This window comes from Fundulus heteroclitus, chromosome 20, assembly GCF_011125445.2.
Source record: "Fundulus heteroclitus isolate FHET01 chromosome 20, MU-UCD_Fhet_4.1, whole genome shotgun sequence".
Taxonomy (NCBI): Eukaryota; Metazoa; Chordata; class Actinopteri; order Cyprinodontiformes; family Fundulidae; genus Fundulus; species Fundulus heteroclitus.
In genome coordinates, this window is record NC_046380.1 from 21,619,857 (window position 1) to 21,632,502 (window position 12,646).

The 12,646-nt window shown below is 42.3% G+C and overlaps 1 protein-coding gene across 5 annotated transcripts in view; it reads right to left on the reverse strand.

Annotated features, from left to right (window-relative positions):
• The window catches only part of wnk2 (WNK lysine deficient protein kinase 2), a 36,136-nt gene that overhangs the window by 2,424 nt on the left and 21,066 nt on the right, over positions 1 to 12,646 (reverse strand). Inside the window, exons 12-31 of one of the 5 annotated variants that reach the window (XM_036151469.1) lie at positions 12,010 to 12,120; positions 11,426 to 11,827; positions 10,672 to 11,247; positions 10,051 to 10,100; positions 9,793 to 9,955; positions 9,582 to 9,698; positions 9,318 to 9,491; positions 9,179 to 9,221; positions 8,908 to 9,069; positions 6,440 to 6,759; positions 5,888 to 6,346; positions 5,637 to 5,694; positions 5,463 to 5,527; positions 3,479 to 3,725; positions 3,136 to 3,394; positions 2,036 to 2,262; positions 1,721 to 1,951; positions 1,472 to 1,570; positions 526 to 570; positions 112 to 422 (exon numbers count right to left, since the gene is read on the reverse strand). In XM_036151469.1, coding sequence (XP_036007362.1) covers positions 112 to 422; positions 526 to 570; positions 1,472 to 1,570; positions 1,721 to 1,951; positions 2,036 to 2,262; positions 3,136 to 3,394; positions 3,479 to 3,725; positions 5,463 to 5,527; positions 5,637 to 5,694; positions 5,888 to 6,346; positions 6,440 to 6,759; positions 8,908 to 9,069; positions 9,179 to 9,221; positions 9,318 to 9,491; positions 9,582 to 9,698; positions 9,793 to 9,955; positions 10,051 to 10,100; positions 10,672 to 11,247; positions 11,426 to 11,827; positions 12,010 to 12,120 — 4,119 coding nt within the window. Of the gene's footprint in view, positions 1 to 111; positions 423 to 525; positions 571 to 1,471; positions 1,571 to 1,720; positions 1,952 to 2,035; positions 2,263 to 3,135; positions 3,726 to 5,462; positions 5,528 to 5,636; positions 5,695 to 5,887; positions 6,760 to 8,907; positions 9,070 to 9,178; positions 9,222 to 9,317; positions 9,492 to 9,581; positions 9,699 to 9,792; positions 9,956 to 10,050; positions 10,101 to 10,671; positions 11,248 to 11,425; positions 11,828 to 12,009; positions 12,121 to 12,646 lie in introns of all 5 variants that reach the window. The other 4 variants (XM_036151468.1, XM_036151467.1, XM_036151466.1 and 1 more) reach the window with 4 other exon arrangements.

The window sequence follows — 12,646 nt, forward strand, 5'->3', positions numbered from 1 at the left end:
AGGTTTTAAAAAAGACATTAAAGACAATGGAAACCTCCATTTAAAATTCAAGCGAGTGTAATTTTCTAAATGTGGCATCACAATTATTTTTGGAAGTATCGAAAAACCCACATTTAAAGCCTGAGGCGGCTGTTCAAGTGCTTGAGACACAACCTGAGGGCACAGCTGCTGTCCACGGAAACATGGAGAATCCGTGCATGCCCGGTGGGTCACAATCAGAACCTCCTGGGCCCAGTCATCCATCAGACCTTGTAGATCTTCAGGCAGGTTGTTTTCACTGGGATTCATAGATGTACTTGTTTTGTTATTGCTGTTGTTTGCCTGAGCTTGCGCCAGACCGACAACAGGCTGCTGGGGAGGAGGTGTAACACTATGCATTTGCTGTGACTGGTTAAAAGCTCCAGATGCTGAAGCCCCAGATCCTGACAATACAGAAATATTGAATTAATAATTATTAAGATTACTTTATTGATAACGAAATGTGATCGTCAATACTATAGCACAAGAGGTTGTAATTTTACATACTGCTGCCTCGCTCTTTACCAAGACACAGCCTTTTGAGTGTTGACCCTGTGAAATAGAAAAATGCTTTAAATAAACTGCTGTCCAACCAGCACGTGATTATCTTAAAGACCAAATGCAGTGCAAAGTAACAGTTAAACAAAGAAAAAGATAATAGCAATCAGACCTCAAAAATGACAATCGACAAACACATGCAAGTGAAAAGTGCATTTCTACAGCAAAAGCAGAACACATATAAAAACAGTAGAGCCAGGCAAAAATCTGAAAAAAAAAACATTAAATATATCTGCATGTTAGGCACAGACCTAATTATATGTGTTGCAATTTTTGGTGTCTCTGAATTTAATTTGGGGGAGTCAGAGACCTCCAGTTTTATTTGTAATGAAATCTGAAAACCATCCTTTAGTTCATAATTGTTAACTACTTTGTGTTGGTCTATAACATAAATCTTGACGGCATCAATTAAAGACTGGTTGTAAAAATTAAAAAAAATTTGAAAAAGTGTATGAATAGTTTTAAAAAGTACAGTATCAGGAATATTTGAAATGTGCAGCAACAACTATTATAGCCATGCCAAAATTGTGATTATCCAAACCTTAAATGTTGTAAAACACACAACTGCTCCAAAAATGAGTGACAATAACTGATAATTATTGCACTGTTTTAAAGTGTGCATGGATATGTAGTCAGAGAGATCTTTTTAAGTTATTAATAATATTTAAAGCAAGGTTTTGAAAACAAATCCTAAAAATTATTCCAATTGGTTTGAATAAACAACATTTATCTTTGAAAGAAGAATACAGGTAAATAATATGAAGCAAAAGTAAATCATACACAGTTGCAGGACAGCATTGCTAGAAAAAAAAAGTCTGTGGAATGAAGGTAAATAAATAGAAAGCCACGTAAAAATCAAACGGTGAAGCTATGCAGGAAGAAAAGAGATACAAACAGATAGACAAAGACACGGGCCCACTGAGAAATCTAGCTCGTGGTTTGCTACTGGATTTATAGGTCACTCTCTCAGATGGTTGAGGGTAATTAGACCAGCCTGTAGAGGAGCATAATGAAGGGAAGAAGATGACAGGAAAGCATAAACTCTAAAATACTTATGTTCACTAAATGAAAAACAACAAAAGCTCTTTGTTTACTTATATTATCAACATATTTGTTTCTTTTGCTCAACTATTTTGAGTGCTACCTTGTCCAGGTTGAGCTTGCGTTCCAGCGACATCTCCATGCAGTCCAGCATAAATGTTGTCAGAGGACAGAGAGCCTTTCAGAGAGCAGGGTTGCTGAGTCTGCACGGGCTCTGAAACCGAGCTGGGTAGGTGACTGGTACATGACCGTGGCCTGCCCTGGGTGGGGAAAGATGTTCTGCCTGGAGAGCCGTTTAAACTCACTGTTGGCTCACTTGGAGCTGGAGTAGTTCCTGGACACGTAACCATAAGAGAAGTGTTTTTATTTCACATAAGGATCAATGTTAAAGTAATTTAGGTTAGAAATAGTAACTCACCAGATTTAGAGGAGTCGCTGCTCTTGGTTTTTACATGCCTAAATTGTTGAACTAGAGGGCTCAGAAGTTTCCCTGGCTTTAGTCTGGCTCTGCTGGACTTCTTCCTGCGGCCTGGCGGAGCGTGCACGAGACCGAGGCCAGGAGGAGGAACCTTGCCAAGTTTGCGATAGAGCAGCTCCACTTCTCCTCGCTGATGTGCTTGCAGCTCTGAGATCTCCCTCAGATGTCTGAAGGAACGGAGGCAGGTATTTAGTTGTCATAATCTACATGAAAAAAGTAGGATGTCACAAAACTACAGAGGCTTGCAAAAGTATGTATACCCCTTGAACTGTTTGAAAATGTTGTCATGCTACAACTAGGGTTGACACGATAAAAAAATTTCAAACTCAATACAGATTCTTAAAAAATACTTGAAACTCACTTGAAACACAAATGTTTTTTTTTTTTTTTTTCAAACAAGACCAGAATAATTTTTTATTTATTGATTTTGCAGGGGGGCAGAAGTCATGGGCACACGGCAAACATGTAGAGGAAGATGCTCTATCAGAAATTTTGCATGGCAGAAAACTAATACTGCATATCAACCTGAACATACATCTGCACCTTCAAACAGGGCTGGCAGCATTGTGCTGTGAAGAGGCCTTTCTTCATTAGGGATCAGGAAGATGCTCAGAGTTGATAGGAAAATGATGGAGCTTTCACACAGTGAAAGCCTGATAGAAAACTTAATAGTCATACATCAAAATTTAAAATGTAAAGGTTTATATTAAAGAATATTCATGTTTCAGGATTGCCTATTAAAAGGTCTAGACCTAAATCCAACTGAAACAAGCATTACAAACAGATGTGAACAGACACTCTCCATTCAATCTGACTGAGCTTGAGCTCTTTTATAAAAAGAAATTGGGCAATTTCAAAAGTCATGTATAATGTTTGTTACACTGCTGGCAATAATGCACACATTTCTGTTGGTCAATCATATAAAATGGCAGTAACATATGCTAAAATTAGTGGTTGCACCATGACGAAATGTGAAAATGTTCTGAAGGTATGACTACTTTTACAAGCCATTGCACATAAGGAAGAGGGAAAAGTCCTACTTCTCCCTGAGTCTCTGTAGTTCCCTCTTTATGTCTGAGTCCTCCATTTCTGAGTCATTGTCGCTGCTGGCATAGGCCGAGCCGGGCACCCCTCCGTGTCTGCTTGGGGAGTCAGAGCTCTGTACGCTGCTGCTGCGGCCAGTGCGACGCAGAAAGGCCACGGCCCTTTTCATGAGGTCACTTCCTCTGCGCTCAGAGCGAGGGTGCTGGAACTCAGTGGCAGGAGCCAGCTTGGCAGGGCTGCTCTCCGCCCCTGAGTCTGCCGAAAAGACGGGAGCGTGGACTGTGACATCCACATGGACAGAGTTTGAGCTCTGAATGTGAGAAAGGGACCCGCTCTTACCCATGGGGGGAGGAGTGTCCAGGTAGAAATCAGGTGGGGCAGAGTAGCGGCTGCAGCGCGTCCTCTGAGTAATGTCATCTTCTGTGCTCACTACGGAGAAACGTCCAATGGTGGTGGAGGTTGCCAAGGTTTCAGCCTGAACCTGGTCTCCGCCGTATCCTGCAGGGTGTGCAGGGGAGGCAGCGCTGCTCCAGCTCCTCTGCTTCACATCTCTCCTGTTGGCCACTTCAGGTGGAACAGAGATGACCTGGTAAACAAAGAGGAGAGACTCATTAAACATTCTGAAGTCTCTGTTAATGGTAAATGGTAAATGGCTTGTACTTGTATAGTGCTTTAACAAGTCTTGACGACCTCCAAAGTGCTTTACACTGTAACTTCAAACCCTACACTGCCCCCACCCCTGGCTTTTTACCAATTTTATTCCATTCTAATCTATAAATTAAATGTTTTTTCTATCTTATTTCATGTGATGGAGCTGCACATAAATTATAAACTGTTTAAATGACATGAAAAAAACTATAAAAAAAAGAATAAAAAATAAACTTAAAATTGGCATGTGCTGTATGTATCCACCCCCTAAAACATTCTGGTGCCACCATTTACCTTCAAACGTCACATAATTATTGAAATGAAGTCCACCTCATGTAAAAAACTGAACCATGAATCATGTAAAGCACTTTGCGTTGTACTGAAATGTGCTATATAAATAGATTTGCCTTGCCACAGGTGCAATTTACACTTAGATTGCACCTGTGTGCAATCTAAGTGTCACGTAATCTGTCAGCACCTTTTCTGAAAGTCCCCAGAGGCTGCAGCACCACTAAGCAAGAGGCATCAGTCTATGAAGTGCAAGGAGCTCTCCACACAAGTCAGGGACAAAGTTGTTATGAAATACAAGTCAGAGTGGGTTATAAATAAATATCCAAATACTTAGTTTGGCCCAAACCAAACACATCCAATCACCCCAAGAACACCATGCATGGTTGTGGCAACATCGTGGTGTGGGGAAGTTTTCGGCAGGACGAACTGGGAAACTGCTCTGAGTCGAAAGAAAGATGGATGATGCAAAATACAGGGATATTCCTGAGCAGGATCTGTGTCAGCCTGGCTGTGATTTGAGACTGGGACAGAGGCTTACATTCCAGCAATACAATGACTGGAACCATAGTGCTAAACCAACACTAGGCTTGAATATGATTGTTCATAATCCAAAACCCTCCAATGTTAAGGAGCTGGAGCAGTTTTATCTTGAGGAATGGGCAAAATCCCAGTGGTAGGATTCAGCGAGCTCATAGAGACTGATCCAAAGCCACTTGTAGCTGTAATTGCTGCAAAAGGCTTTGGATCTACAAAAAAAAAAAAAAAAAAATTAAACTGAGGATACATCCATATTTCAATGAATATAACTCATTTCACAATAAATATAACTTTATATGTTAGCAACATACATTAAATTGCTGCATTGTTAAGTCATTCTATGTACTTTGACTTAAAAAATAACTACCTTGAAACATGTTTGGAAAATAATGAACATACAGTGTCAAAAAATGCCTGTGCAAATTCTCAGTTATCCGAGTCATCGCAACAGCAAACATGCTTAAATCAGAGGCTCCCAGACTTTCGTTCAGTTCTTTCTGAAAACGTTTAGACACCTATCCAGGAGTCTTTGTCAATTCTGGAGCTACTCCCGGATAGGTGTCTAAACGTTTTCAGAAAGAACCGAACGAAAGTCTCCGATTTGAGCCTGTATGCAAGAGTTAAAAAATACACTGCAAATCTCAATACCTTCATAGATGTGTATTAAAATCAAGATAAAAATTCTTGTGCGAACTTCATAAACATCACCTTTCATTGCGGCAATACTGCACTGCACACAGAGATTAAGCATGCACATGTGTATAAAATATTAAAACTTTCCATAAATTGACCACTTACAAAGAAAAATGTTGACATTGAGCTAAAATAAAAAAGAAACATTTCATACCTTAAATCGACCTCGAGTTCCAGTGCAGGACACGGAGTGAGGAACGGGTCTTCTTGACAGGGAAGCTATAGGAGAGTTTACAAAACACTGTTTACAATAAACTAGCATGTTATATTTAGCTAAAAATTCATCTCAAAATTTAGTCCATGCTATAGACAGAAAAGTTGCACGCACCACAAACAGCCGAGTCACTCAGAGTGCTCAGGCTGTCCATTCTCTCAGGAATTTGGGGCTTACAGGAGAGATGAAAATGAAAGGTGAAGACAATAAATTAAGAAAGAGATCAATTAGAAACAATGTAACATTGTTTACCAAAATACAGTTTAAAACATTTCTATAACTCAGCAGTGCAGTTCTTCTGAGCTTCTGTTCAGTAACTACAATGTTTCTCCAACTATTTAAAGTACAAAATGAGTTTTACTTACAAGCTGTTCCCCTCCCCTGTAGCGTCCCTCCCCTATTGGCCCTGGGGTGCTGTTTCCGGACCCTCCAGTGGCGCTGTCCGGGCCAGGGGGGAACTGGATGTACTCCGTCCCTGAACCCGGTGTCTCTGCAGCGCTGCCTGACGGATACATGGGAGCGTATTCCTGGTAGAGCAGGTTCCTCAATTTTTCATCCAGGGTTTTAATGGTGCTATCGACAAAACCTCCCCGACCGACCCGTCCTTCGCCGTCGGACTCGCTTGGCCCCGCGCCGTGCTGAGATGGTGCCGGGCTCTGGGGCAGCGAGGACACTTTGGAGCCTCCCACTGCAGAGAAAGGCTGGTGGAGAACCACGGGCTGCTGTGGCAGCTCGCTGCGTGCCGCAGGAGCGTAGGAGACAGGCGGCGGTTCTTTGGTGGCACCAAGCTCTTGAAGGGGGAGAGGAGTCAGAGTTGACCTGCCCTGTGGAGGGTTCACATCCAAAGACAGGGGCATGACGAGAGGACAGCAGGGCACCTCATCAGCAACAGACACCGAATGGGTGAAATCAATGACCTTTCGAGCCTCATGGGAAGGAGAGAGCGATCCCAGAGGAGACCCGTGTGAATCCTCCACTGGGTAAGGAGCTTGGGGTAACGATGGCGGAAGCGTCTGCGCTCTGGCTTTGTTGGCTGCATGCATGCTGGGCTGCAGAGGAGTGCCTGCAGGCTCCACTGCAGGCACTGACTGGAGAGTAGGGGGGGCAGACACAGGAGGAGAGAGGGCGGCCAAGAGGAGGGGGTCTGTGTTGGATGTTATTGGAGGACTGTAGAAGCCATAAACTTCATGAGCGAACCCTCCACTTCCACCAGACATCGTGGAGGATGACCCCTCTTCTACAAAAACAAATAAATTAAAAACCAACAATGAAGAAATTCTTGTTGTTTTAGTTGATGTTGTTTTTAACTGCCTCTATTTTATGAATATTTCTGTAATATTGTTCCCATTTTTTATTTTGCACCCTTTAGAGGCCCCTTACATCTCCTCTGAGTTTATCCTACTGGGTGACTTGAACCGGGATATGCTTGACCGTCCTTCATCCTTACAGTTACAACTGGATGCCTTAAACCTATCCACTTATTGTGTTGGCTCCTACCACATATAACACCAAGAGCATGTGGTCTGGTACATTGCTTGACACCGTTCTCACCAAACGCCTTTGATAGTACTCCAGATCTGACAGAGGCCTCCAGACACATCTGGAGCACTCTATCAAAGCATCAGTGACCACTAAAGTATGGTTTGTGTTTGACCGAGGACAGTTCAAGTTCTAATCATTCTCCTATCAATCTTCTACCTACTCATCAGCTTCTGGTTTCCCTTGTAATTTACAGATCAGCCTCAAAAATCCCTCCTTCATGTTATTTACCACGCTGCTATCTGCGCTATTCACTGGAACTTCATATAACACTCACTACTGCCATCGTTACTTCTTTTTAAGTTGGCCATCCCTCCATTTTGTTGGCAAATTCACTGGTATCTGTTTATGTATAAAACCTTTATTGGGAAAACGGCATCATATCTACAGTCATTTCATAGCTTTCGCATCTGTTTTCCTTTCCACTTCTTTCCAGCTTTCTGCTGCTGTTGACTGGGGTCATCGAGAACAGACCGTTAAACTCTCTTCCTTCATAAACTTTAAATTTATCGTACAAGATCACTGCACTTGCTTCTAACCCTACGTCATTTTCAACAGATGTCATCTTCTGTATGTATATATTTTATGTTTCACTCATGCTATTTATATGCCTCGTGTTCTTTTGTTCATAATGTGCCTTGTGTGCTGCCTCTTGGCCAGGTCGTCATTGTAAACAAGAATTAGTTTTCCACTGACCTACCTGGTTAAGAATCAGTGAACAAATGACACACAAAGACCGAGGAACAAAACAGGCAGCTTAGAGATAAAGTTACTGAAAACATTAAAGTGGAGATAGGTTTTAAAACAATATCTCAAGCTCTGAACATGCAACAAGTCATCATTAGAAAATGCAAAGTGTATGGCTGTCCAATTCAGTAGACAGGTTTGACAAGGGGAGCATTGATCCTGTAGCCAGGATGGCCGTAAAAAAAACTTGTGAGGAGCAGCAGACTAAGAAATGTGAGCCCTTTTTGGATTCACAGATTCAATTATACTCTACTTTCGTTTGATTTATCAAATGAAATCCCAATAAAACATGCTTAAGTTTCTGATTGTAATGTGGGATAATGTGAAAACCCTTTCTCTATGTCAAAACTTGTCATGTGCGTTTTTGTTCAGTTTAAATGGTGCAAACAGGACATTTTATGGGGTTCTGGATGAAGGTCATGACCTAATTGAAGCTTTGATCAAACAATAAAGATCTTGATTAATGTTAAGAATTGTGCAATCATTGGTGCAGATGGGGGCACTAGAGACTCAGAGACTGACATAATTAGATTGGACAAAATGACTGATTAAGGGTAAATGGGTCAATTTGGTCACGTCTACGGTCTCCATCAATATCATGCAATGAACACTGATGTCATATGGTACACCTTGTTGCAGGGGTGTACACACTTGGTTCTATATATTGCTTACAGAGAAGATTAGGCACTCATCTCAGATGGTTTTATACATGGGAGTCCAGTACTGAGTCTGTAAACATTTCTCTGCCTTGTTAGATTAAATATGTTAAAGTATAGTTCCTGTTTTTATTACTACCTAAGTCTACAACAAAGCAGACCACTTTTCATGTAAAGAACCTGGGAGAACCGCAACAGCGTGCAGTTAATTCTAGCATTAAGATGTGCAAATAAATGCTATTGGAGTCTTAAAATAATTATCTCTCTCTCCACACTGGAAAATAGTGAAGTGGTGGGAGAAACTGCCTGACTGGTGAGATCTAGTTAGATTATTTATACACATACAGTAATACTTGAAGAGTTTCATTTTGGTGCCACAAGGGAGTGCTGCTGTACCATGTGTCTACCAGACATCATGACTTTGCAAGCAGAAACACTGTCACCTCTGGATATGGAGGGCCTTGCAGTGGTGCTGTCAGCAGGCTGCGTGTTGGCTGAGCTCCCAGGTGACTGCGTCGCTGTCCCATCCGACGGAGTGTCCTGAACGCAGGGAGGCGTCTCCTCCACCGGGCAGATGATGAACCATCTCTTTCCTGTGTGAAGAACTGCAATCAGAAGAATAAAGGAACAGCAGATGCTCACACACGTCTATGTGTGTACAAAAAGGAGTATAATGTGAGACTGAATGTGACTTTTGAGAACAAGTGATGCTACCATTCTGCTGATATACAGGCTGCGGCGCCCCTGGCTGCTGACTCTACACAAAGATTTACAGACGTTAGTTTCACCTGTCGCATTTATACATTTACATTTCAGCATACGCCGTTTATTTGTGCAGAAATGCAACACATACCTTTCTTACCTCTCCTACCTCAGACAACTGTCCTTGTAGAGGACTGCAGCTCAAAGTCGTGTCTTTTTCATCCCCCATGTCTTCATGCAGCATGTCTTCTGCTTTGTCCACAATGTCTTTCAGCTGATCAATGAAGATCTCCTTCTCTAATGGCAGAATAAAGCCATTCTCCACCTACAGAGATTTTGGTTTCAAACATTTTAAAGTGAAACAGAAACAAAACAAAAATATATATATATATAATAATTAATCAACTAAACTGACCATGTAGGTGGCGATTTCCTCGGGAGCATCTCCATCCAGATCAAACTTAAATGTTACCATTTTGTGGTTGTGAGTGTCCAGCTGACATTCAACCATTTTATCACCAGTGTTGCAGACCTAGGAGGAGAAAGATTTGACTTTACTTTTAAAGACAATAAATTTCATGGGTTTGAGGGTTTTTGTTGTTGTCCCATACGATACTATGACTCACATTGAGCATGCTCAGTTTGGGTTTGCTGGTTCTTTCTTGCCTGGAACGTGTGCGAGCAGACTTGCGGTGATGTTTCCTGGGTTTTGCGTCCCCTTTGCTCCCACTTGCTAAGCTTTCATAGCCATCACTTGTTTCCCTACCCGACGCTACATCAGAGTTAAGACTATACAAAGAAAACATGTATAAATTTAAAAAAAAAACACACCTCCTCCTGAGACGTGTCATAAACACGTTGAACTAAACAGACTTGGCACACACCTGTCGTATGTATAACTGGATAGTGACAGGACTCTGTCCCGAATAACATCCTGAAAAGCAGAAAAAAGTGAATGCTTGCCAGCTGTAAAATATCAGTCTCAACGATTCATACACTAATCAATTGCATGAATGTCATTTTAATTTGAGGCTTTAAACGATGCTTTGTGGTGTTATTTTTACGTATTGTGCATCAAACTGCTTACAGTAATCTTAAAAAAATATATATATCTGGAAGTATAGATTGATTTTATTGTGGATATTCTCAAAAGTAGCAGGGTCAAAATCTTACATTACAACACCCCTGGTAATATGTGGACTAATATTTGAGAGAAATACAGTAATTTTTGCCCACTTTTCTTAATATAATTAGTACATCTTATTTAAATGGTTGGTTTCCCAGCACAGACCTGGCTATTCAGGCATCAAAAGGCCTAATTTAGTAGAAACATCCAGGGTTCTCACACATCATTCATGTGATAATTAAACTTTTCCAGACTCAAATCTCCAGAGTCCTCTGTTCTTTACAGTACTTGTAAAATATTGCAAAAGTTCACAGTGAATGTGAATCAAAAAAACATAAGCTGCGAGGAGAGAAGGAAGAAAGGAAGGAAGGATTCCTACCTCTACACAGGTCTCCTGCTGAAAGCCCCCAGGGACAGATGATGTCTCTATGTTCTGCTGTGCTGTAGCCAGGCTGGCACACTCGGACACTGGGACCGTTGTGTGGATGCCAGCAGGCTGCAGAACTGAAGCTGGAGCAGGAGCCGCAGCCTGAGCCGGTGCTGACAGAGTGACATGAGCTGGGTCTGCGACCAAACCTTGGGTGGAGTTTTGAGGAGCACCTGAGCTCACAGAAGAGACCATTGTGAGCTCTACAGTGAAACACGATGCAGATACCGGTGCTTGAAGTTGCTCTGAGGCCGTAGTTTGTGTTGCTTTTAGAGCCTGTGTTGGAGTCTGAGGTGCTGCCGCAGCCTGAGCTGACCCCGGGCCTGGAGCTTGACTTCGCACAGGGGCTTTAGCTTCAAACTGAGCTGCAGCTGAGACAGAAATTGAGGTGGTAGCCGGGACTGGAGAAGCTGCAGAAGTATCTGTATCTATTCTGCTTCCCCAGACTGCAGTCTGTCCAGTGGGCAAGGCAGAGGGGGATGTTTCCAAAATCTGCACATCTCCCAGAGTCCCATGAGGAGCAGTCACCTATGAGATGAACAAATAACATCATAGTTAGGGAAATGGACAATCATTTAAATAGCTTTCTTCTGAATATCCAAAGGCATGTCCTGCATGCATTACAGCCGACAGTACAGACACCGCCTTAGTGTTACGGATTTCTCAAGACCGAGCCATTACACTGAGAACGGAGTCAAATATTCACCTGGACAGACTGGTCAGCCAGTTCCTGCTCAGGGTGGGGGGCAGGGAATGGGGTGGATTGTACCTGAGAGAAAGTTAAGGGATGGGTGGAATGGAGGCTACTAGTGTGGTGTTGAGATGTGGGCGTGCCACCCTGGCTCTGTGGCAACCCAGGGGACTTGGCTATTCCCAGATAAGGAAAGAGGAGTGGAAAACTGGGCACATTTTGAGGAGTTAACATAGGGGTCTGAGGGGTGCCAAGGGAAGGTATACACATCAGGGCTGTGTGGGGGGTGAGAGGAAGGGAGGGAAGGTGGCGTGAAGGTGAGTAGTAAGAGGTATACAAAGCAGCGTCGCTGCTGCTGTATGTGGACGACAGAGAAAAGGGAGTGGGCATGTGAGCGACAGGATATGGAGAGGGAAACTGGGAAAGAAAAAGGGAACATGAAATCAAATGAACAAAGACAGCGAGTCGGTACATACAACATTCACACAGGTCGTTTGGGTTCTACTGCACTGCTGCAATGTTATGTGTATGCGGGTTACGATATAGTTTTCTGTTTTTCCCCGGTTTGTTCTTGCGTCTCTAATTCTACCACAACACACCTGTGTGCTGATGGGCAGGGGCAGGTGAGGGGGAGGAGCGCTGCAGGGTGGAAAACTGCCAGAGGTGTCAGGAGGACTCAGATGTGATGAAGGCTGGTCAGCAGAAAACAGCTAAGGGAGCAAATCAAATACGGTTTTCTCTTCATTTATAAATGTTTTTTTTAATTAGAAATTCAAGCTCATTTTCAATGTCTTAGGGTTTGTTGTCAAAATACTGTCCATAGAAATGTTTTTTTTTTCCTTTTAGGAAACCTCACGTTGTTCAGGAAAGAATTAGAAGAATCGGTATTACTCAGGTGAGCTTTACAGCTTATTGCATGTATAGAGGTCAGAAATACATTACAGTTCTAACAATGTGTCAATATACATATACATGTACAGTTATACATATAGATGGTTTAAGATGTGTAAAAAGCTTAAAATTGGATTCATTGCAGCATGATCTCACTGACAAAACTTCAGTTCTCTAAATGTGAGCCTGGGAGATTTTTTTTATCCCTTAGTGACCACCCTCCTTCACTGCGTGTGGTTGCAAGATAAACTTGAAACTTGAATCCTTGTCTGTCAAAGTTCCAGTTTGGTCCAAGTATTTAATTCAGAGGTGTCCAAAGTCTTTGCCTGAGTGGCCAGAATCGTC